This window comes from Myodes glareolus, chromosome 6, assembly GCF_982192425.1.
Source record: "Myodes glareolus chromosome 6, mMyoGla1.1, whole genome shotgun sequence".
NCBI lineage: Eukaryota > Metazoa > Chordata > Mammalia > Rodentia > Cricetidae > Myodes > Myodes glareolus.
The window spans coordinates 101,892,525-101,914,175 of NC_142031.1; the positions used below are offsets into that span (position 1 = coordinate 101,892,525).

Consider the following 21,651-nt stretch of genomic DNA (forward strand, 5'->3'; position numbering starts at 1 on the left):
TCTGGAATAATCAGTAGAGATTACTGTAGATAGCTGGTCCTAACTTTGGGGGTGTAGCTTAGTGGTAAAGCACTAACATGCTGGGTTCCACGCTGGCATCGGAGGGAATAACAAACCCAGGGGGAGGATAGCTGCTATTATTATATATTCATCGTTATTCCAGTGAACTTGGAGCAACAAATAACAAGGCCCACCTCTCTTCGTGCCCCATCTTGACTCCTTCCTGGCATCACGTGTCTTAGGGTCATTTCCAATAAACCTCTCACATGCACTGGTCTCCGTTGCTGTGTCCTCCCAGTGGCCCAGTCACGCCAGCCTCTCTCCATCCATGCCACAGTGAAGCCTTTGACACGTTTCCTTCCTCACCTGGACTGTTGTATGCATGTGATGTTTAACACTGACTGCCAACTTGACCAGATCAAGACTCACCTAAGAGACAAACCCCTGGGCATGTTTGTGGGGGAAGCGCTAGTTTGGGTTCACTGAAGTTGGAAGACCCAACCAGAATGTGGGAGGCGGCATTCCTTGGGCTGAGATCCTGAACTGCACGAAAAGGAGAAAGGCAGCTGGGTGCCAGTATCCCCTCCGTTCCCCGACGCTGGTGCAGTGTGGCCAGCTGCCGCCCCCTCCCATGCCATGATGGACGGCATCCTGGGATGAGCCTTTCCTCCCTTAAGTTGCTTTTGTCAGGTGTTTTTCAGCACGAAAAACTACAGATGCAGCACATGGAGGTTCTTTCCATCTCCGGAAAGACATCACCAAGCTGGGACGCCTGGGAATGGCAGTGAATGACCAAGGCGGGGGTGGAGGGGGTGGTGGTGATTATGGCTCTCCAGTGAGTAACGAAGGCTCTGTGGGCCCTGAAGTCATGTCAGATGGGGGTAGGAGGAGCATAACACTGGGGAGACACTACTTCCTATGGTTCCTTCCCAGCCTCACCACCTATGGGATAGCAGAGGTGGGAACTTCATGCTCTTATTCTTCAGTTAATTTATCTTATGCGTATGGGCGTTTTGCCTACATTTTTGTCTGTATCGTGTGCGTTCCTGGTGCCTGTGGATACCAGGAAAGAGTGTCAGAGCTCCATGGATTGGAGCTAAGATGCTTGTGAACCATGTGAGTCCTGGGAATTGAACTGGGTCCTGTGGAAGAACAACCAGTATTCCCAACTGCTGAGCCATCTTCCCGTCCCTCAGAAGTGGTTTTAAAGGGACTTCCTTTGCTACGTGGCTGCCCTACATACAATGCTTCTTTCCAGTTCCCCTGGAACCTTTTTTAAAATTTGCCTATAGCCAGGTGGCAGTGACATGTACCTTTAGTCCCAGCACTTAGGAGGCAGAGGCAGGCGGACCTCTGTGAGTTCTAGGCCTGCCTGGTCTACAGAGTGAGTTCCAGGACAGCCAGGACTATTACACAGAGAAACAGTGTCTTAAAAAATAAAAAAAAGAAAGAAAGAAAAAGAAAAAGTTTTGTTTTATGTTTATTTTTATATATATGAGCATATGTGCTTGGTGCCCCCAGAAGTACCAAAAAAGGGCATTATATCCCCTGGGACTGAGGTTATAGATGGTTGTGAGCCATCATATGTGTTGGGGGAGGCTGCTCGTTCGTTCCAGCCTCTCAGACCCAAAATAATCAAATAGAAACTATATTATTTGCAATACTGTTTGGCCAATAGCTTAAGCATATTGTTAGCTAGTTCTTCTTATTATTAGTAGTAGTTCTTAAATTAACCCATTTCTATTAATCTGTGTATCGCCATGTGTCTGTGACTTACCGGCAAGGTTCCAGCGTGTCTGTCTCTGGTGCCAGTTACGTGGCTTCTCTCTGACTCTGCCTACTCTCTCATATATCTCTTTCAGCCTGCCTTTAACTCTGTTAAGCCATTGGTCAAAAGCAGCTTCTTTATTAACCAATGGCAATAAAGCATATTCACAGCATACATCACCTCCCACATCACATGTGGGTCTTGGGAACTAAACCCAGGTCCTCTGCAACAAGTACTCTTAACTACTTTGCCATGTCTCCAGCCTCACCCCAAACCCTTTGCAGTTGTCTTCAAAGAGCTCACCTAGGCCCTCATGTCGGTGGACTGGTATCCTGCTGGAACTCTATGTCACTGGGTTGGCCACTCACTGGACATGCCTGTCCCTATTGCCAGGGCTTGTGATAGCCTGGTAGGTTTTTCTTGGCTGAGTCCACACTAGGAAAGGTCTCTGGGGAAGAGGCAGAGCCAGGCAGAAGTCATAAGAACCTAGAGGGATTTGAGAGGTGGGCAGTAAACAGGCCTGGACCAGGGATTCTAGAATAACCCTCTTTGTTCACCAGCCCTGTTGGCCCTGTCCACACTGCTGTCCCTTTTAACTATTCTACTGGATAGAAGACAACTGGAGTTGGACACCTAGTTCTAAAACCACGGCATGTGACTCTATTTATTCCAGGAAGGCTAAGCAAGGGAAGCTTGGGAACCTCTTACGGAAGAGCATAGGGTAGGCCTCCCTGGCCCTCCTGCTATCATAGCTTCTTAGGGACTGTCAACAGGAAAGGCTGCCAGGGAAAGGGCTGCAGTGGCAGTTATAGCCCAGTGCCAGCGCTTCCCCAGGTAGAGCTGCCCTCTTACGCAGACATTCAACTGATTCCTGAACCTAGAATCAACCATGCTAGGTCTGTGTTGATGGACCTGCAGGACTTGGTACGAAGTTAGGAAAGGCACTGAGTTGATAGTTTTGTTTCCATCTCCATGAGACTTGGATCCATGAGACTCAGCCACCACTGAGGAGTTGGCCAGTGGCTGCTCTGTGTGGCTGGGGTGGACCTGTGTCTGTGCATATGTGACTGTCAAGGGCCCATGACTGACCAGGGCTCCTGGATGGGCCAGCACTGCCAAGGCCTTAAAGAGAGTGCAGAAGGGGGTCTTGGTGGATGGTGGATAGAAGAGAAAGGGGAGGAACTGCCTCCCCTCCCCCTCCCTACTTGGGAGAGCCTCCCCTCCCCCTTCCCTTCCCTACCTGGGTGAGCTCCATAGGCACTTGGACTTCATTTCTCCAACATCTTTGCCTTCTCCCCATGTAAGCCTGGTTTGGGGCTTTTATATGTAAACATAGTTATAACAAAGAATTTTTATAAACTATATTCCCCATGGGGAGTGTGACACTTCACTCTGCTTTGAGAGCATGGCCTCACCTGGGGCAGGCAAGTCAGAGCTACCCTGTAGCAGAGTTAGCTAGAGAATAAGGGTGGGCGGCACAGGGCTCTAAACTGGCTGGAGTCTGGCCAGGCCCCTGCAGGAGGCGCCTTGATTGACCCTTGGTTCCTCCTTGAGCTGGAGGCTGCCATTCTCTTGGCCATAAGGGAGGCTCGGCCAGGGGGGCAGCTGCCCCCTCCTTGATTCATCCCAGGAGCTTTGCTGAGGGGCATGAGGGGTGCGTGTGAGCCGAGGCCAGCCTTGGAGTCGTCTTCCTCAGACAAGCTAGGACTCCATATATTGTCTCAGGATCCTCGGGATAATTAAGTTTATTGATTTTTATAGGTGTGTGGATGCCAAGCCCTGTGCTGGGTGCTAGGAAGCTGGGGTAGAGAGAAAGGAAGAGATAAATAAAGCGCAGTCCAGAAGGGAGACATACAGTAAACAAGCCATTAGGCTAGCATGGTGAGCTCTGTAATGAGAGAGTGGGATCTCTGTAAACAGTGTGGCCTGCCGTGGGGTGGAGGAGGGAAAGGCATAGTGGACTCCACTGGTCCTCAGGGCGAGGCTGGCCCCGCAGCTGTCCACATCTGCCACCTGCATGGTGAGGGCTATAGGAACTGCATATAGCCTAAAGGCTTCAAGATCACAGATCCTATCCCAGGACCTCCTGCAGCATCTGAACTCTTCCTTAGAAGATGGGAAGTAGGACAATGGGCAAAGGGAGTTACTGCTTCAAGGGTGCAGAATTTCTGTGTGGGATGATGGTGATGGACCAGAACATGAATGTAGCTGACGATACCTAAAAATGGCTAAAACGACAAATTTCGTATATATCTTATAGATTTGGGGGGTTATTTCATTTATTTTTATTTTTGAGACAGGGTCTTCCTACATAGTTCAGATCTGGCCTTGAACTTATAACAATCCTCTAGTGTCCATTTCCCAAGTGCTGGGATTACACATACGGATCACCACAGCCCCAGCTACCACAGAATTTTTTTTTTTTTGGTCAGTTTTTTAAAATGTATTCTTGTAACCAGATGTGGTTGATAGTAGGGTGTGTAGCAGCATCCTTGACCTGCGTCCACTAGCTGCCAGCATAGGACATGTGACACCAACAGATCTCCAGGTGCCCTGAGGGGTACAGTAGTGTCTCCCTAGCCGGGAACTACTGGTGAACTCTGCTCAGCATGGGTTGCCCTAAGCAGAGGCTGAGGGGGTGCTGGATAGTGAGGAAGCTGGGGGACATTGTCTTGAGACAGGGATAGGGTCTTGTCTGGCAGGAAGACAAAGGCCAGCAAACTCAAAACTTCTAGAGGTGAAAGCCACAATGGACTCTACCTGTCCCCAGGGTGAGGTTGGCCCCCGCAGCTGTCCACGTCTGCCACCTATGTGGTGAGGGCTGTTGGAGCTACGCATAGGCTGTGGGCAGGACCCAGAATGGGGCATGCTAGGTGGAGGAGGCAGACAATGGCAAAGGGGCTGAGTTTGACTGAAATCTGGGATCTTAGTGTCACAGTTTCCAGAGCTTCAGAGCACCCCTCCCCCCACTTCTCCAGAGGAGATATTGCCTCTCAGAGCTGCCCCACAGCTATGGTCAGTGCCTCCTCAGATGGCCAGCAGTGTCCAGGGGAATGTCTGTTTCAGGGCTGTGCTGTCTTCTTCAGGGGCACTGTCAGAACTAAAGCAAGCAGAAACAGCTGGTGTAACACTTGCATCTTACATGGCAGCGGGGGCCAAAAGCTCCCTCTGGGCTCATGAGCAGTGTGTTTGCCCTTTTAACATAGTCTTTGCCGTTAATGAAGCAATCGGGAATATTTATGGAGCACTGTTGGGGTCTTGCTCTGTGTCCAGCTGGCTCAAACCAAGTCCCTGTGTCCAACTGGCTTAAAGTCCCGGTGTCCCAAGAGTCCAGGAGCTGATTGGGACAGGGGAAGGGAGGGAACTCAGGGCAGATAAGCAGGCCCTTTTTGTGAGCCCCTGGCTCCTCCCCAGAAACTGGAAAGATACTTCTGCCCATTGACTACAGACCTGACTCCTTCCTCTGGGTAGTTTCTGTAGGTGTATTTCCTCTGCCCAGGTCCCAAGAGCCTTTGGGAGGGACCCTGCCTAGCCCTGGGTGCTGGAGGGTAAGAAGAAGCAGGGGTTTGCTATGGTGTAGGAGTCATGAGTTCACTTGAGCCCAGGTCAGTGGTTGACTCATCACTTATCAGAACCAGAAAAGGGAAAGAAGTGGTGGTCTGGGGATGTAGCTCAGTGGGTAGAGGGGGTGCCTAGCATGCCCGAAACCCTGGGTCCCACCCTGAGCATTGCATAAACTGAGCATGGGGCTGGGCGGTGGTGGCGCATGCCTTTAATCCCAGCACCCGGGAGGCAGAGGCAGGTGGATCTCTGTGAGTTTGAGGTCAGCCTGGTCTACAAGAGCTAGTTCCAGGACAGGCTCCAAAGCTATAGAGAAACCCTGTCTCAAAAAAACAAAACAAAAAACAAACAAACAAAAACTGAACATGGTAGTACACACTTGTAATCCCAGCACTCAGTAGGGTGGGCAACGGGGAGGTGAGGACAGGAGTTCAAAACTAGCCTGGACTAGGTAAGAGCAATCTCCAAAAACAAAACAAAATAGGAACCAAAGAGTCAAACCTTAGAGGGCAGGGTGGTTAGGAAGAGAGCTTGGGGGTGGTAGTGAGGCTGGAGATACAGGTCATTGGTAGCATTTGCCTAGTACCTGCAAGGAAGGCTCTGGGTTTAATCCACAGCCCCAAAAGTGGGTGGGAGGGGTATGGACCAAAGGGAAGGGGTAGGCGCTTCAGCCACCAAGCTGGTCCTAGACTTACAACTGTGGTAGGTTTCCATCCCTTTATTCCCCCGTGTACTAGCTCCCCTTTCTGGGTGTATCTGAGGCTACTGCATGGGGCGTTGAGTGGGTGGGGGGCTCATTGCAGGGCTGGTAGAGAAGCACCTATGTAGTGTGATTGAAAGACTGGATGGCCAGGCAGAGAACCCCTGGGCTAGGCTGGGTCCCAGAACTAGCAGTCCTGGATTCCTGGACTGTGGAGCTGGCAGCAACAGGAAGTGAGACCTTGGGTGAGGAGGCCACGTGGTCCCCAGACAGGAAGTAAGCCTCTATGGGGTGATCTCATGCAGCTCCGTGGAGCAGCTAGTGCCTAAGAGAGAGAGCGACCATGAGAGATTGGCTCTGTTCAAGTGTGACCGGTGCCTATCTCCCTGTAGAGCATGTTGGCCTTATGGGACTTGGCACCTCTGGTTCCTAGAAAGTGTCTACCAGAGCAGTGAGGCATGTCCTTCTGTCATGTGTGACTCAGCCTTGCAGAGTGACAGACCAACACAAGGAAGGTCAGGGTGCAGTCTCAGCCCTGGGGTGAGTCCAACACATGGCACGGTGGCTAAAGCAAGTGGGTGATCACGTTTGCTCCCTCCTCTTTTCCTCATGTAGCTGCCCAACAGCAGCAGCCTGGCAAGGCCGGAGGAGGCCTTCTTCCCACCATGCACTTCTCTTCCGTGCTGCAGCCTACCAAAACCCCCAGCTGCTGAGGCACGCACTAACGCAGCTCCTCACCTTTCTCTTTCCCCGATGAAGAGCCCACAGCATAGACTAGTAGACTGGGAAAGCGACAAGGCCAGCTGCTGGGCTCCTCAGGAGGTGGCACAATCGGGGGACGCTGGGTTTGCTGTTCTTGCCTTGTTTGGTCCCTGTTTGCCCCTCTCAGGGTTCCTAATCAGATAACCGTGGACTCACAGGACATCTTAGTCCTGAAATGGAGGTTGTGAGGTAAAGGACTGGCGGTATATGACTCTCAGGCTATGTGCTGGTGCTGTAGCCTTTTTGAAGGGAGTTTGTCATTTTCCTCTACACGTAGCCCAGCCAGTCCTCCTGGGACTGCCCTGTAGATATGCGTGGCTATAGAGAACTGGAAGTAATAGAGCTCCTTTCAGTAGGAAGCAGAACAGCCCCAGTACTGACGGCTGGCGTGAGTCATGGAGCATCCGCCAAGCAGGAGGCAGAGCCATATGCACAGGCGTCGAGAGATGCCACTGTACTTATCAGGGAAGAACTGAGCTGTAGAACATGGGTAGCATGATAAAACATGATCTTGGATTGCGTTGTGTGTGTGAATATGTGGATAAATGTATAACTTACATGTGACTGTGAAAAGCCTAAAGGAATCCAGCCTTTGGCATGTGCCTGTAATCCCGGCACTTGGCATTCAAAAGAAGGAGGATCAGGAGTTCAAGGCCAGCCTCAGACACATAGCTTGTATATAGCCTAGGCTACATGAAACCTTATTTCACTTTTTAAAAATTATCTTATGTATATGAGTGCTTTGCAAGCCTATATGTATGATCACCATGTACATGGTTGTTGCTTGTGGAGGCCAGAAGAGAGACTGGAGCCCCTAGGATTGGAGTTACAGTAAACCACTATGTGGTTGCTAGGAATAGAACCTAGGTCCTCCGCAAGAGCCATTAGCCACTGAGCCATGTTTCATTCAGCCTGCGAATGAAACAGTCTGAAAAGGCCGAGCAGGGTCCCTTATGCTAATCCTAGCACTTGGGTAGTGTTCTAGGTCATCCAGAGCTACATGTTGAGACCCAGTTTGGAGGATGGGAACAGGGACTGAAAAGGATATTTGTCAAGCTGCTAATGATGATTAATGAGGAATAACTTGGGGTGTTAATATAGGAGTTTTAGCGGTTTGTTTTTTGAGACCGAGTTTCTCTGTGTAGCTCTGGCTATCCTGGAATTTGATTTGTAGACCAGGCTAGCCTCAAACTCACAGAGATCCACCTGCCTCTGCCTGCCAAGTGCTGGGATTAAAGGCGTGCATCCCCACCACCCGACCGGAGTTTTAACCTTAAAAAACTATTTCTTTAAAATTTTTTGTTTACATGTATCTATTTGGTGTGTTGTATTATGTGTGTGTGTGTGTGTGTGTGAGAGAGAGGGGGGGGGGAAGGAATGGGGGGAGAAACTGACTGACTTGTGGAGGTCAGAGGACAACTTGCAGAAGCTGGTTCCCGCCCTCCATCTGTGGGTCCTGCTCATCAAAGTCAGGGCACCAGGTTTGGCAGCTGAGCCATCTTGCCAGCTCCGTTTTACTCTAACATTTTGGTTTGTGCAACTGAATTTTTTTTTAAGGGGCTGGGATTTTAGCTTAGTGGGTACAGCACTTGTCAAGAAGTACAAGGCTCTGGGTTCAGTTTCCAACACCACATAAACTGGGTGTTTGGTGCACGCCCTCCCCGTTCCTCAGATGGAGGAGGGAGGATCTGAAGGCCAAGGTGATTCTTACCTAAGTAGCAAGATTGTGACCAGCCTGGGATAACTGTGGCCCTGTCACACAGAAAAATGTGTAATGTATGTCTAATTTTTATTACCAATTATATATTTATTTTGGTTTGGTTTGTGTTGTCCTGGCTGGCCTAGCATTGCCTCCGCCTCTGCGCCATCACGCCTGGCCCATTACTTTTATAATAGAAAAAAAAATCCAGGCAAGGTAATAAATGCCTGTCAAGCACACCACATAGGAGGCAAAGATGGGAGGAGGATCAAGAGTTCAGGGTCACCCTTACCTATTTAATACATAAGTTCAAGGCCAGCCTGGACCCTGTGAAGTAAAGAACATCAAAGACTCAAGTAAAATATCCTGTAGCTCAAATCAATTTGGTTTGAATAATAAAAACCTCCCGGAGTCAGATATTAGGGGGTAAAAGCTGAAAGACAGAGCAGAGCAGCAGCCACTAAAGTTCTTACCTCTACAAAATCCTCAGACCGAATAAGGCTGAGCTCCCGTCTCCTTCTGATTTATATTCCTCCCTCAGCCCAGTCATATCACTTCCTGTCTCCACCTCCCTAGTGCTGGGATAAAAGGCATGAGATCCTAGGCCAAATGTGTGAGCTCTGTTTGTCTTTTAGACTGTTTTAGACAGATTAAATCGCAAGTAGCCCAACGTGGCCTTGAGCTTCTGATCCTCCTGTTTCCACCTCCCAAGTGCTGGGATTAAAGTGTGTGTCACCACTACCTGACCTCTATGGTTAAGTAGTGACTAGCTCTGCCCTTTGATCTTCAGGCAAGCTTTATTTGTTAGAGCACAAACAAAATATCACTACAGTATCTGTTGATTAAGTGTAATCACCTTCCCTGATAGGAGAGAGGGAGCCTTCTTTTTTTTGATTTGGGTTTTTGAGACATCCATGTTGGCTTCAAACTCACTACATAGCTAAGGGTGACCTTAAACTCTTGATCCTTTTGTCTTTACCTTCTAGATGTTAGGATTCCTGGCATGTGCCACCATGCTCTTGGCTCATGTCTTGACTGGGGCTTGCTGAGCCAGTTCTGCCCCTGGTCTGCACTTGCTGCCCCTGAGCATTTTCTAATGGCAGGGTTGCTAAGCACATCTTAGTGCTTTCGAAGGTAGCAGAGTGTCTACCTAAGGCAGAGACCCTGAGCCACGCACCTCAGTCTGCCAAGGTGGGCGCTGGTGGCACACACCTTTAATCCCAGCACTTGGGAGGCAGAGGCAGGTGGATCTCTGTGAGTTCGAGGCCAGCCTGGTTTATAAGAGCTAGTTCCAGGACAGACTCCAAAGCTACAGAGAAACCCTGTCTCAAAAAAACAAAACAACAACAACAAAAAAGATGTTCTGACCACTTGCCACAAGATGAGCAAAAACAGAGCACACTTGAACATGCGCACACACATGAAAGAGAGAGAGGGTGCAAACTCCCTGGCACACCTTGTCTTTGAAAGCAGACAACACTGAGCAAATGACTAAATTTTCCAGGAGCATCAGGTTCCTTCTTTGCTTCCCAGGGAAGCTGAGAGATACTGAAAGAAAGTAGACACACACATATACCCGTGTGCGCACGCGCACACACCCACACCCATAAGAGGACATGTGAGGACAGCCTGAGTGAATCCTGATTTGATTTCTACCAGTTGGAGCCTTAGCAGACTCTGACCTCAGGCCCCAAGGGATAAAGCAGTCTGTTGTCTTTCCAGACAGGCATGGAGGGCTCTATACCTAGGACAGTTGCTGCTCAAGCTGGAGACTGCTTGGGGCCTGGGTCAGAGTACCTGTAGGGGCCTGACTTGGGGACAGAGAGCTGTGAGGCTAGCTCAGATCCAGAGAATGCTTCTTAGTGAGGATGTCTTTGACACCCCCGCCCCCACCCCCATGAGAACATAGGAAGCCTATGAGAGGTGTAGTCAGGCCAGCCTCGGTGCCTCTGGGATTGATCTGGTGGCACTGGAATTTCCTGAGGAAGGGTCCAGTTTTACTGATGGAGCACGAGGAAAATTTTTGTTTTGTTTTTTGTTCTTAGGTTTTGATTTATTGTGTTCATCTGTGTAGGGCACACAGAGTGTTTGTGGGAGGCAAAGGACAGCTTTCCAGAGTGGGTTCTCTCTACAAAGGGAATTGAACTCAGGTAACCAGGCTTGCATAGCAAGCACCTTTACCTATGGAGCCATCTTGCCAGTTTTTAGTTTTAAGGTGGAATCTCATGTAGCCCTGGCTGCTCTCAAACTCAGTTGGTAGCTGAGGATGACCTTAAACTCCTGATCCCCCTGCCATTACCTGCTGAGTGCTGGATTACAGGTGTGCATCACCATGTCTGATTTACACGGTACTGGGCACTGAACCCAGGACTTCATGCGTGCTAGACAAGCACTCTGTCAAATGGGCTGCACCCCCAACTGCAGAATTATTGGTTTAGAAGTGGGAAGCCACAGAAGTCTTAGTGAGTTGGGGTGCAGTGGAATACCCCTGGGGTGGTGGGACCAGGTCTACCTGCCTGACATCCACAGTCCCCTTAAGCCTCTAATGTTGACAGCAAACCTGTGGCTGCATCTGCTTGTGTGAAGACACACATAAACGCACAGTGCACACGACTTTCATTAGAAACTCAGAGGGTCTGCGACTCGGGTCTAATCCTGACATTCGTCTGTTTTCACCCTTTCCAGGTGGAAAGCAGTGACACACCCAAGGACCCTGCAGTGACCAGCAAGTCTCAGCCCACGGCCCAGGACTCTGGCTCCTCAGATCTGTTACCCAATGGAGACTTGGAAAAGCGGAGTGAGCCCCAACCTGAGGAGGGGAGCCCAGCTGCAGGGCAGAAGGGTGGGGCCCCAGCTGAAGGAGAGGGAACTGAGACCCCACCAGAATCCTCCCGAGCCGTGGAGAATGGCTGCTGCACAACCAAGGAGGGCCGCGGAGCCTCTGCAGAAGAGGGTGAGTCCCAGCCTGAGGGAAACCTCTTCTGGGCACTCTGGGCCCCAAAGCATCACAGACTTGGATCTTTGGCAGGTTTCAGGAGGCTAGGCACAGGTGGGAGCTGACCACCCCTTTGCTAAGGCCATGGTCTAGAAGCTACTGGGTGAAAACAGCCTGTATACATGTTTACTTGGCCCACCTAGTGTGCTAAACAGTTAAAAACATTAGTTGCCAGTATTTTGAAAAAAATCAAGAAATTCCACATGAAAATCTGGAGTTTTGGCTCTTTGTGGGGAAGAAAACAAGCTGGCTTTGGCAACAGGCAATAGTGGGTTTGCATAATGCCAAGGGATGCTAAACTGGGGTAATAAGTGCCCCCCTTCTTTCTATGCTGGTTGTGTGCCTCAGTTTCCCTCCATTGCCAGCTGGCCTGCTTACTCTTATACATGACCTGCCTAGGCTCATGAGGACACATATGCCATGCTCACCTATCCCAATGCAGAGATTCTGCCTGGCACACTGTAGTTTGGCTGACTCCATGGTAAACTTCCACCATGTAAATTGTGACAGTGGACACTAAGGGGAGGGCTAAAGGAGGCCGGCTGCGCACTGCCCTGCTCAGACCTCTCCATCTGGGGACTTTGTGGCCTCGCTCCGAATTTTGGAAAGTTGCCCATTTTTCACTTTTAGGTTAAGCCAGAGATTTCAGGGCCAAGCAAGCTGTAAACAAGTGAGTAATGAGGACAGCTAGCATTTGTACCGGGCTTCACAGTTTACATAGCACCTCCTCCTCCATTATCACATTTGATCCTCCCGGGCCCTGCCAGGTTGTTTTGCATATGTGCATTTTAATTTCAGAAAGTCTTCCTTCCAAGTGTGTATGATGGAATGAGTAAATTGATTAATTGGCATAACTTATTTTTGCATGAATCCAAACCTAATATTTATGCAGAGGAGGGAATATTTCCAGAAAAGAGGTTTCCAAACTTATTTTGAAATATCTTTCATTCAGTATTCAGCAAATATTTGTGATGTCCCCACCATATGCAGAGTGTGCTCTGAGGCTCTTTGCGTTTGTTCTTCTGTTTGCTCTTCCAGATGATTATGTTCAGGAGGTGTTCTTAGCGCCGCCCCCACCCCCATCCCCACCCCCCAGTCCAGGATGAAAGTACAGCTTAGGAAGTGACTTGTTCATGCCCCCAAACCTGGCCTCTGGCCGCAGAAATCTCTCTCTCTCTCTCTCTCTCTCTCTCTTTCTTTTTTTTCTTTTCTTTTTTTTTCTTTCTTTTTTTTTTTTTTTACAAAAAAAGGTCTCACTATGTAGCCCTGGTGGCCTCAAACTCAAATGTTGCCTTTCTCTGCTTCCTGAGTGCTGGGGTTAAAGGCATGAGCCACCACTGCCTGACCCTAATCTTGAACTTTTTGATCCTTCTTCCTCCATCTCCTGAGTTCCGCTATCACACAACCATGTACCCCATGCCTATTTTATTATTTGTGTGTATGGGTGTGGTACTTGTGCATGCCATAATATACATATCGAGGTCAGAGGGCAACTTGATTCTGTCCTCTCCTTCCAGCATGTAAACCCTTGGGGCGGAGATCAAACTCATTGTTAGATTTGGCCATAGGTACCTTTATCTGCTGAGCCATCTTGGCTGCCCATACCTGTTTTTATGTAGTTCTGGGGATTGGGCCCAGAGCATTGGACTTTCTGTATGCTGGGCAAGCAGTGTACCAACTGATCTAACCCTCCAACCCAGGATCGGTAAACGTATCCTTCTGCTCTTCTGCTTTGTTCTGCTGTGCTGTCCTGTGTGGCTCTCAGCTCCCCAGGCCTCAGAGGAGTGTTGGGAGAGCTTGAGGAGCAAGAACAGGAGGAGAGATACCTCCTTGCAGTCCACAGTGGCAGGCGTGCAGGAGAGCTCAGTGCCCTTCCTAGCCGGCCGCCCTGCTCCAGTGACTCACCCCCGGAGTGCTGGGATCACACCAAGGCAGGTGCCCAGAGCCAGGACAAGGGCAGTCCCTTCCGCCAGGCAGGATGGAGCCAGAGCTCCAAGGCTGCTCTTTGACCTTGAGGGTTTGTTTAAGAGTTTTCCTGTCTGTATTCCGGTTCTCAGGCACTCAGTCAGCCAACAAGTGTTCATTAAACATGTTTGGTGTGTGCCAGGTCCTGTGCCAGCCTGTGGAAGCCATCCTGAACAGAAACCTGGCTCTTTTCCTCAAGGACTTCACAGTTGGTTAAAGACTCTGCCCTTTCAGATGTGCCATTAGGGCTAGACATGTAACCCGGGTTTAACCCGCAACACTGCGTTAACTGGCATAGTGTCCAAATCTCGGGATTTGGGAAAAGGACTGAAAATCAGGAGTTCAAGGTTATCCTCTGCCCAACAACTTTTAATCCAGCTTCCTCTCTCAAAAGCATTATGATAACAAAATCACATGTGTGGTTGTGCGCAGACCGTGATCCTCGAGTAAGAACAATGCCATGAGGAGCTAGGACATCAGGACCTGAGCTATTCTCATAATTGGGTGTGCTGGAACCCATCACGGGAGGGCTGGGGAGAGAAGACAGTGAGAACAGACTGGTTCCAAGGTGAGAAAGCAGGGCATAGAGGCCTAACAGAAGCCACCAGACTGGACGGGAGAGAGCCAGGGGGAAGGAGGTGGCAGGGAGTGGGTAGCAAGTGGCCACACCAGGTTTTCTCCTAGCTCTCTTCTCAGGGCTGACCTGGCTGGCTGTTTGGAAAAGATGACTTTCCATGTAGACTCCCCAGAAGTTTGAAAGGTCTGGGAAGTGGGATGAGAAGTTAGGGGGCTGCTGCAGGTGTGGGGAGGAAACAGTCAGCTCTGATAAGCAAAATGAATCCACTGAGATGGAAAGAGATGACTGCAGAGATGGGGGGAGGGAGGCAACCACAGAGATGGAGGGAGGTAGCAAATGCCCCATCTAAGAGGTAAAGAAACGCCAAAGGGTTGATAGGCTGGATTGGGAAGTTACAGGCAAGTCCAAGCATGGTAGGCACAGCTATCCAAGGTCTCAACTTCCATTTGACTTGGGGGCACTCACTCCTGACTGTAGAATTCCAAGAGAGGTGTGCAGTGGCCTCCTAGAGACGCTGGCCAGTGTGCTGGTGTCTGGAGGCTGGCCTCTGCTCCACAGTCAGCTGATAGTGTGTGCCCAGCTGAAGACCTCAGATGAGGAAGGAAGAGACTCGGACATAGTTCCTCTCCTTCCAAGACTCTTCAGAGAGTTGTAGGTGGATTTTTCTTTGGGCCATCAACTCACAAAAAATGACATGGAGACTTATTAATTATGAAAGCTCAGCCTTTAGCTTAGGCTTGTTTCTAACTAGCTCTTTATAACTTAAGCAAACCCGTTTCTATTTATCTATGTGTTGGCTCGTGACTTTTACCTCTCCTCCTGCATGTCTTGCTCCCTCTGTGCCTGGCTGGCGACTCCGCCTTTCTTCTTCCCAGAGCTCTCTCTGTCCAGAAGTCCCTGCTATACCTCCTGCCTAGCTATTGACCATTTTAGCTTTTTTACTAAACCAGGCACAGTGACTATCTTTACACAGAGTAATCAAATATCTGGCAACAGAGATTTTCGTCTATCCTTCCTGGAAAGCCATGGTACCTGCCTATACTGCACAGTGTGCTCTGCCCTCAACTGCTCGGTGGTCCACGGGCTAGCTATGTCTATGGTACCTGGGAAGCCAAGATACAGACTCTGTAGCTCTACCTTAGACATCCTCATGTTGTCTGATGTCAGCCTGTGCCACGTGAGAAAGACTTTATTGTCTCTGCTTTTCTTATGGGGAAGAAAGTAGGGAAGCCAGGTGTACAAGCACGTGCTTGTAGTCTCAGAACTTGGTACGAAGCAAAAGGATTAGAAATTCAAGGTCATCCTCAGCTACTGAGCACTGGAGGCCAGACTGGGATACAGGAAGCCTGTCACAGAGGAGTGGGTGAGGGTCAGCATAAGTCCGCTCTGCTGAGACTGAGCATGGAGAGAAATATGGGCTAGTAATCATGCTTATATTAAGTCTGGCATCTGCCCTTTCATCGGGATATTGTCTCACTGTAAAGAGAATTTGGTGGTCCTTGCTGGGTAGTACTTGAAGCTCCTGACCTCCCCTGTCCCCAGAACCTGGGGTTTCTTGGGGTCATGTTCCTCTCCTCCAGGGCCACTCTGGAAGGCACGCAGCCACCTGGCTCTGGGACTCTGGGTCTGTGCCAGGAGCAGACAGGCTGCAGAGGGAGGCCTCAGAGAGTGGGCCCGCCCAGCATTCTATAACAGCCAATCTGCCGGCCAGGCTGGAGAGAGGAAGAGAGTGCGCGCCTGCCTGTGACTGAGAGGACGCTCTCTCATGTGGGCATGCGCAGTCTGTCGGGGAGAAAATTCCAGAAAGAAGCCATTTAGAAACTGTTTCAGGAAGTCTCCATTCGGAAGACCTTAGGGGCTGGAGGACTGGCAAAAGAAACAAGGAATAACGGTGGTAGCGCACCTGGCAGTCAGGAGCCCTGAAATCAGATTATAGATCTGCTCACCAGGCCTCAATTTCCTCGTGTGAAACATTCAGCAAACTCAAACCACATCTTTTCAGCTCAGATTTTCTTGTATTCTAATAAACAAATCACTCCCGGTAAACGTACCAAAAGCCACTGGGTGTGGTGGTGGGGGTATTCAGAAAACTCTTAGGGTCAGTAGATAGTCCAACAGCGTGGGTCAGCTTGGGGGCCTCACACACCACCCTCAGCCGCTTGTTGCATGGCCGCTGCAGCTGTTGCAGCCTCAGCAGTAGTGTGGAATGCGATCCAGAGCAGGCGCCCCCTTCTGGCAGCTTGGGTCCTGGGCCGAGCAGCGAGGTCTGAGGGAGGGGCTGGCCCCAGATGTGGGAGGCCGAGGGCAGGCCTGAGGGCGAGCACCGTGGAAAGTGGGGAGCTGGGCGGTGGGAGAGAGACCGTGGAGGAAGAGACAGAGTCGTGACGGGTGAGACGTGACTTAAAAGAACAACTACGTACCCTGTGCTGGGAGGGCGCACGCCCCCACCCACACGTGGGTGACGGCCACCACGCTCCTCCCACGCAGCGCCTCCACGAGACCCAGGGCCACACCTACCTCCCACGGGGTCCACACCCATGGGGTGTCCCGCAGGGGCTCTGTCCTCCCTTCCTCCTTCCCACCACAGTAGATGGAAACCAGGCACACGTGGCTGTCGGGGTGTTCAGGGCAGGTGCAGAGAGGAACCCCAGGTCATGTCTGGTAACAAGAGGGAAACGTCCAGGCTAAAAAATTCAGAGCCGTAAATGCTGCTGCGGGTGGTTTCCGCTCCTGTGCTAGGCGATGCAGCAGGGGCTGTTTTTTTCCGTTTGGGGCTCTTTGTCTCCGTACCCCCTCCCCTTACACACCACGCTACATGAGCCAACCTTAGTGACCTTCCTGCTCTGGGCCTAAGCCCTGTATTTTCTCAGCCTCAGAAAAAAAGCATTCGGGCACCTAGGTGAAAGGCAGCTGAATTCTCCCCATTTGCTGGGAAAAACCATACAGCTGGCTGCAGCGGGGCTGACTGGGAGAGGAGCGGGGCGGGCAGGCAGAAGCAGAAAGGAAGATGTAGCAGCCCTCATGTAGGGCCTAGAGAAGCCCAGAGTCCTTCCTAAAGATGGCGCTGTGGGGACTGCTGCTCCCAGCCCAGACGTCCCTCCTTGGAACTGGAATCAGTGCCCAGGCCAGAACTTTGAGAAAAGCCAGAAGAACAGAGAAATGTGTGCTTCAGGGAAGGAGTTCCTTGGGGCGGGGACATGCTGACATGACACGTATTGAGCACCTACTGTATGCCAAACCCTGCTGCACACCAGTGCTCACTCCGACTTTTAGAACATTGGCGAGGAAACAGCAGAGATTAGGGGGTCACACTGAGGCAGTTAGGATCCAGACTGCTCTTCATGACCTGAGAATGGGCCAGGAACGAGGACAGTTTACACATGTTAATAATACTACTTGGAACTGTTTACAGTTTATCTAACGAAAGATAGGGCTGCACCACCAGGGTCTAGTCCAGCTGGCCCATTGGCCAGTCTGGGCACCTTTTCCTACCTCAAAGAAAGAAGTGAACAGCCTGGCTTCTTCAGTTCAAGCCCCTCCTCTGCCTCTTCACCCTCCTGCTCCTCGCTTTGAAGGAGGGCTGGAGTTCAGCAGTGGATGGTGGCTGCTTCGAAGCCCGTTCTGTGTACTTGAGAACAGGGTTCGTGGACCAGAAACCAAGCCCCCGGTTTTTCTCTTACTCCTATGTTCTTGGGTCTGGGACCTGGATCAGACATTGTTCTGTGTCCTTGGAGCCAGCATGGCTGACACAGGAATGGACCAATGCTAGGAGGCCCCCAGGCTCCTCCGAGCCACCCCTGTGACAGTCCCCTTGTTCTTCCCTTTCCACAGGCAAAGAACAGAAGCAGACCAACATCGAATCCATGAAAATGGAGGCAAGTGTTTTCCTCACCCCCAGGGGCTCTGGATCCTGTTTCTAGAAGAAAGCCACCTCTCTGACGGACTGTGGCGAGTGTGTGTGAGGGGGGCCCGAGGGTGGGTCCCTGCCTCTTGGTGTCCCTTTGTGAGAAGGAGAGGAAGTGGGGGTGGAGGTTGGAAGTCCCCTAGCCAGGCAGCCAGCTCATCCCCCCCCTCCTCCGGAGATCAAGCACTTCCCCCACTGTCTTGTTCTTGTGTCCCTACCAACTTCTAGTCCCTCCTTCTGTCTACTCTGGGGTCAACAACCCCTCTGGCCAGGAGCCAGGATTTCTATATTCTGTTTGGGATGAGTGACCCGTCTCAGCTTCCCCTCCACGAGGGGCAAACCCTCAGGGGTGTCTGTGCCCACCTTATAATGCCTGTTTATCTTCTGTCCTAGGGCTCCCGGGGCCGACTGCGGGGTGGTTTGGGCTGGGAGTCCAGCCTCCGTCAGCGACCCATGCCAAGACTCACCTTCCAGGCAGGGGACCCCTACTACATCAGCAAACGGAAACGGGACGAATGGCTGGCACGATGGAAAAGGGAGGTGAGAAACGCCTTCTGTCCTCGGTGCCCGGTGCGAGAGCGGCAAACCAGAATTCAGTCCTAGCTGCCCTCTGAAACTCTGGTCAGGCCATGGCTGAGACTTTCCCACTAGGGTTAACTCCGAGAATTCCCAGACGCCTACTGCTAGGCTAGGTGGTTCATTTGTCCTCTCATCGTCCTTTTGGGGTGCTAGCTGTGGGGGACGCAGCGCGTGCCTATGGCGCTGCTGCCCATGTGGAGCTGATGCTCTGATGTGTGAGAAGAACAAAACGGATCGAAGGCTCGGTGAGGCCTAGGCAGCATTTCCTGCTCAGACTGTCTAGATGTGGGCAGTGTTCACGGAGAGAAAAGACAGGTGCAGGTGGCAGCCGTGGAGACAGGACAGTGGGATCAAGGGCATGTCGATGGACAGGCCAGAGAGCTGCTACAGCCGTGACAAGGACACTGTCAGGTCTGGCCTGGGTACAAGGGGGGATGATTGTGCCGTTTGCTCTGGTAGGAGAGCTAGTTGTTGGGATCAAGAGTTCAGAGTTGAACTGGGTGGTGGTGGTGCACACCTTTAATCTCAGCACTTGGAAAGCAGAGACCGGCAGATCTCAGTGAGTTCAAAGCTAGCTTGGTCTACAAAGCAAGTTCCAGGACAGCTAGGACTGTTACACAGAGAAACCCTGTCTCGAAAAACCAACCAATCAAACAAACAAAAAACTTCAGAGTTTAGTGCTAAGGAGCTGGAAGCTGGACTTGGGGCTGCAGATTCCAAGGTGAAAGCCAGACAAGGTCTGTGGAGTCTACTCAATAGATGGCAGAGAGGCAGCGTCTTAGCATTCCGTGTGCAGAAATTACCAAGGCTTTGGGCCAATGAGAAGAGAGCTGCAGCTGTGGGTCTGAGAGGGGCCAGAGGAGACCAGGAGAGACAGTGTGTCTGGAGGAGCTGGTTTCCCTAGACAGTGGGGGCTGCCCCACACTGGTCAGGCCTGAGGGAGCTGATGCTTTTCCCAAGAAACCTCTGTGGGATCTAGGAGGAAGCTGGAAGCAGCCCAGGGCTGCAAAGGGAAGGAGGTGGGAAGGCAGATAAAGACCTAAGCAGCCATCAATCCTTGAAGATCAGCTGTGGGAAGGGTGGGTTGTGGGGACCACTCCCATGGGGAGGGAGAGGAAACAGGGTCTTGACCTCAGGCTATCTGACCATGTGTGCTGGCTGGCCCTAGAGAAAGTTCCAAACAAGGGGGAGGGGATGTAGTTGGTTCTGGCTGCTTTGTTTTTAGTTCCTTTGGGATCCAGGAAGGCAGGAGTCATCCTTCTGAAGGAGTGGAGAAAGGGCAGCCTGGCCAAGGTCTGAGAGGGGGGTGCCCCGTCAAGAAGCGACGTCTCTCTTCTCCTGCTACCTTGGCACTCAGGCTGTGTGTGCGTGGTGCTTCTGTTCCTCAGCCCTGAGTCGGAGGTGCTGAGGTGGTGACTTGCGTCTGGTCTCCTCTGTCAATCAGCACGTGGAGGTCAGCATGAGGCACAGTTAGAAGGGGTTTTCCTACTTGTAGGAAATGAAGATCCATTTTTAACAATTTTAAGTTTCTGCTAAAATTTTAAAAGATTTGCATGGTCAAGTGGTCCCAGTCAGTAAGGGAACTTGTCACTGAGGCTGACAACTTGAGTTTAGTCTCCAGAACTCCCACAGAGACGAACCAACTCCTCCATTCTCCACAGTGTACACACAAACACACACACACACACACACACACACACACACACACACACAGCAAACAAACAAACGGAGGTAACAGTTTTGAAATTTAAACTCAGAACATGTAAGGTAGGTATGATGGCACCCACCTATAATCTCAGCATTTGAGAGATTGAAGAAGGAAGACACAAGTTTGAAGCCAGCCTGGTCTGTATGTCACCACATAGTTCAAGCTCTGCCCCACCTACACACACACACCCAGCAAGCCCCAGTCACCCAAAAAGCAAAAATAATAAAAAATAATAAGGTAGGAGCCAGGTGGGGGCAGCACATGCCCAGAACTTGGGAGGCAGCGGCAGGTGGATCTCTGTGAGTTTGAGGCCAGCCTGGACTACAGAGTGAGTTCCAGAGTGGCAGGCAGGACTGTTACGCAGTGAAACCTTTGTAGTTCTTGGTGTTTTACTCTTTTGGCTGTTTACTCTTTGCTCTTTTGGGGAGTGCACCACCCAGCTCCCAAATAAATCATAAACAAAGGCTTATTCTTAATTATAAATGCCTGGTTTTAGCTTAACTTGTTTTTTGCCGACTTCTTAATTTATAATGTCTGCCTTTTGCCTCTGGGCGTCTATCTTTATCCTGCACACCTTTCTTTACTTCTTACTCAGTGGCTTGCCATGTAGCTGGGTGACCGGCTCCTGGAGTCCTCCTCTCCTTCTCTTGCTCCTCTTTCCTCTCTCCCCAGATTTCTCCTCCTATTTATTCTCTCTGCCTGCCAGTTCCACCTATTCTTTCTCCTGCCTCTAGCTATTGGCTATTCAGCTCTTCATTAGCCCAATCAGGTGTTTTAGACAGGCAGAATAACACAGCTTCACAGAGTTAAACAAATGCAGCATAAAAGAATGCAACACATCTCTGTATCATTAAACAGATGTTCCACAGCATAAACAAATGTGAAACGTCCCAAACTAATACTCTACCACCACTCCCCCAAAAAAACCTGTCTTGAAACAGAATAAACTAATAAAAAAAAAAGTTAGGAACACCGACCAAGTGTGGTGGTGCATGTCTTTAATCCCAGCACTCAAGAGGCAAAGGACATTGGGTTTCTCTGAGTTCAAGGTCAGCTCTGTCTACCTAGGGTGTTCCAGGCCAGCCAGGGCTACATAGAAAGACCCTGTCTCAGAAAATTAAAAAAATAGGAACATTTGTTAATATGCACAAAAGTGGAAAGAGAGATCTATTATATAATACATGCAGATATCCATAACATATACAAATCTCTATATCTATGTCAATATCTCTGTATATGCATGTATCTGTCACTCACTTCAGCAATTATCAGTTATCAAAAGCTTTTCTAGTCTGTCTGCTAGATCTGGGCATTTGCCTTCTCACCCCACCCAACACAGATGCCATTGTTCTTTAAGGGTTAACAGAAAAGTGGAAAACATTAATTGAGTTTGAAATATTGGAGGTGCCTGTGGCTTGCAGTGTGGAGACCTC

The 21,651-nt window shown here is 50.4% G+C and overlaps 1 protein-coding gene across 3 annotated transcripts in view; it reads left to right on the forward strand.

Annotated features, from left to right (window-relative positions):
* The window catches only part of Dnmt3a (DNA methyltransferase 3 alpha), a 108,205-nt gene that overhangs the window by 49,291 nt on the left and 37,263 nt on the right, over window positions 1-21,651 (forward strand). For all 3 annotated transcript variants that reach the window (XM_048436632.3, XM_085691197.2, XM_085691196.2), the window contains exons 4-6: window positions 11,176-11,443; window positions 17,859-17,902; window positions 18,325-18,471. In XM_048436632.3, coding sequence (XP_048292589.1) covers window positions 11,176-11,443; window positions 17,859-17,902; window positions 18,325-18,471 — 459 coding nt within the window. The remainder of the gene's footprint in view (window positions 1-11,175; window positions 11,444-17,858; window positions 17,903-18,324; window positions 18,472-21,651) is intronic.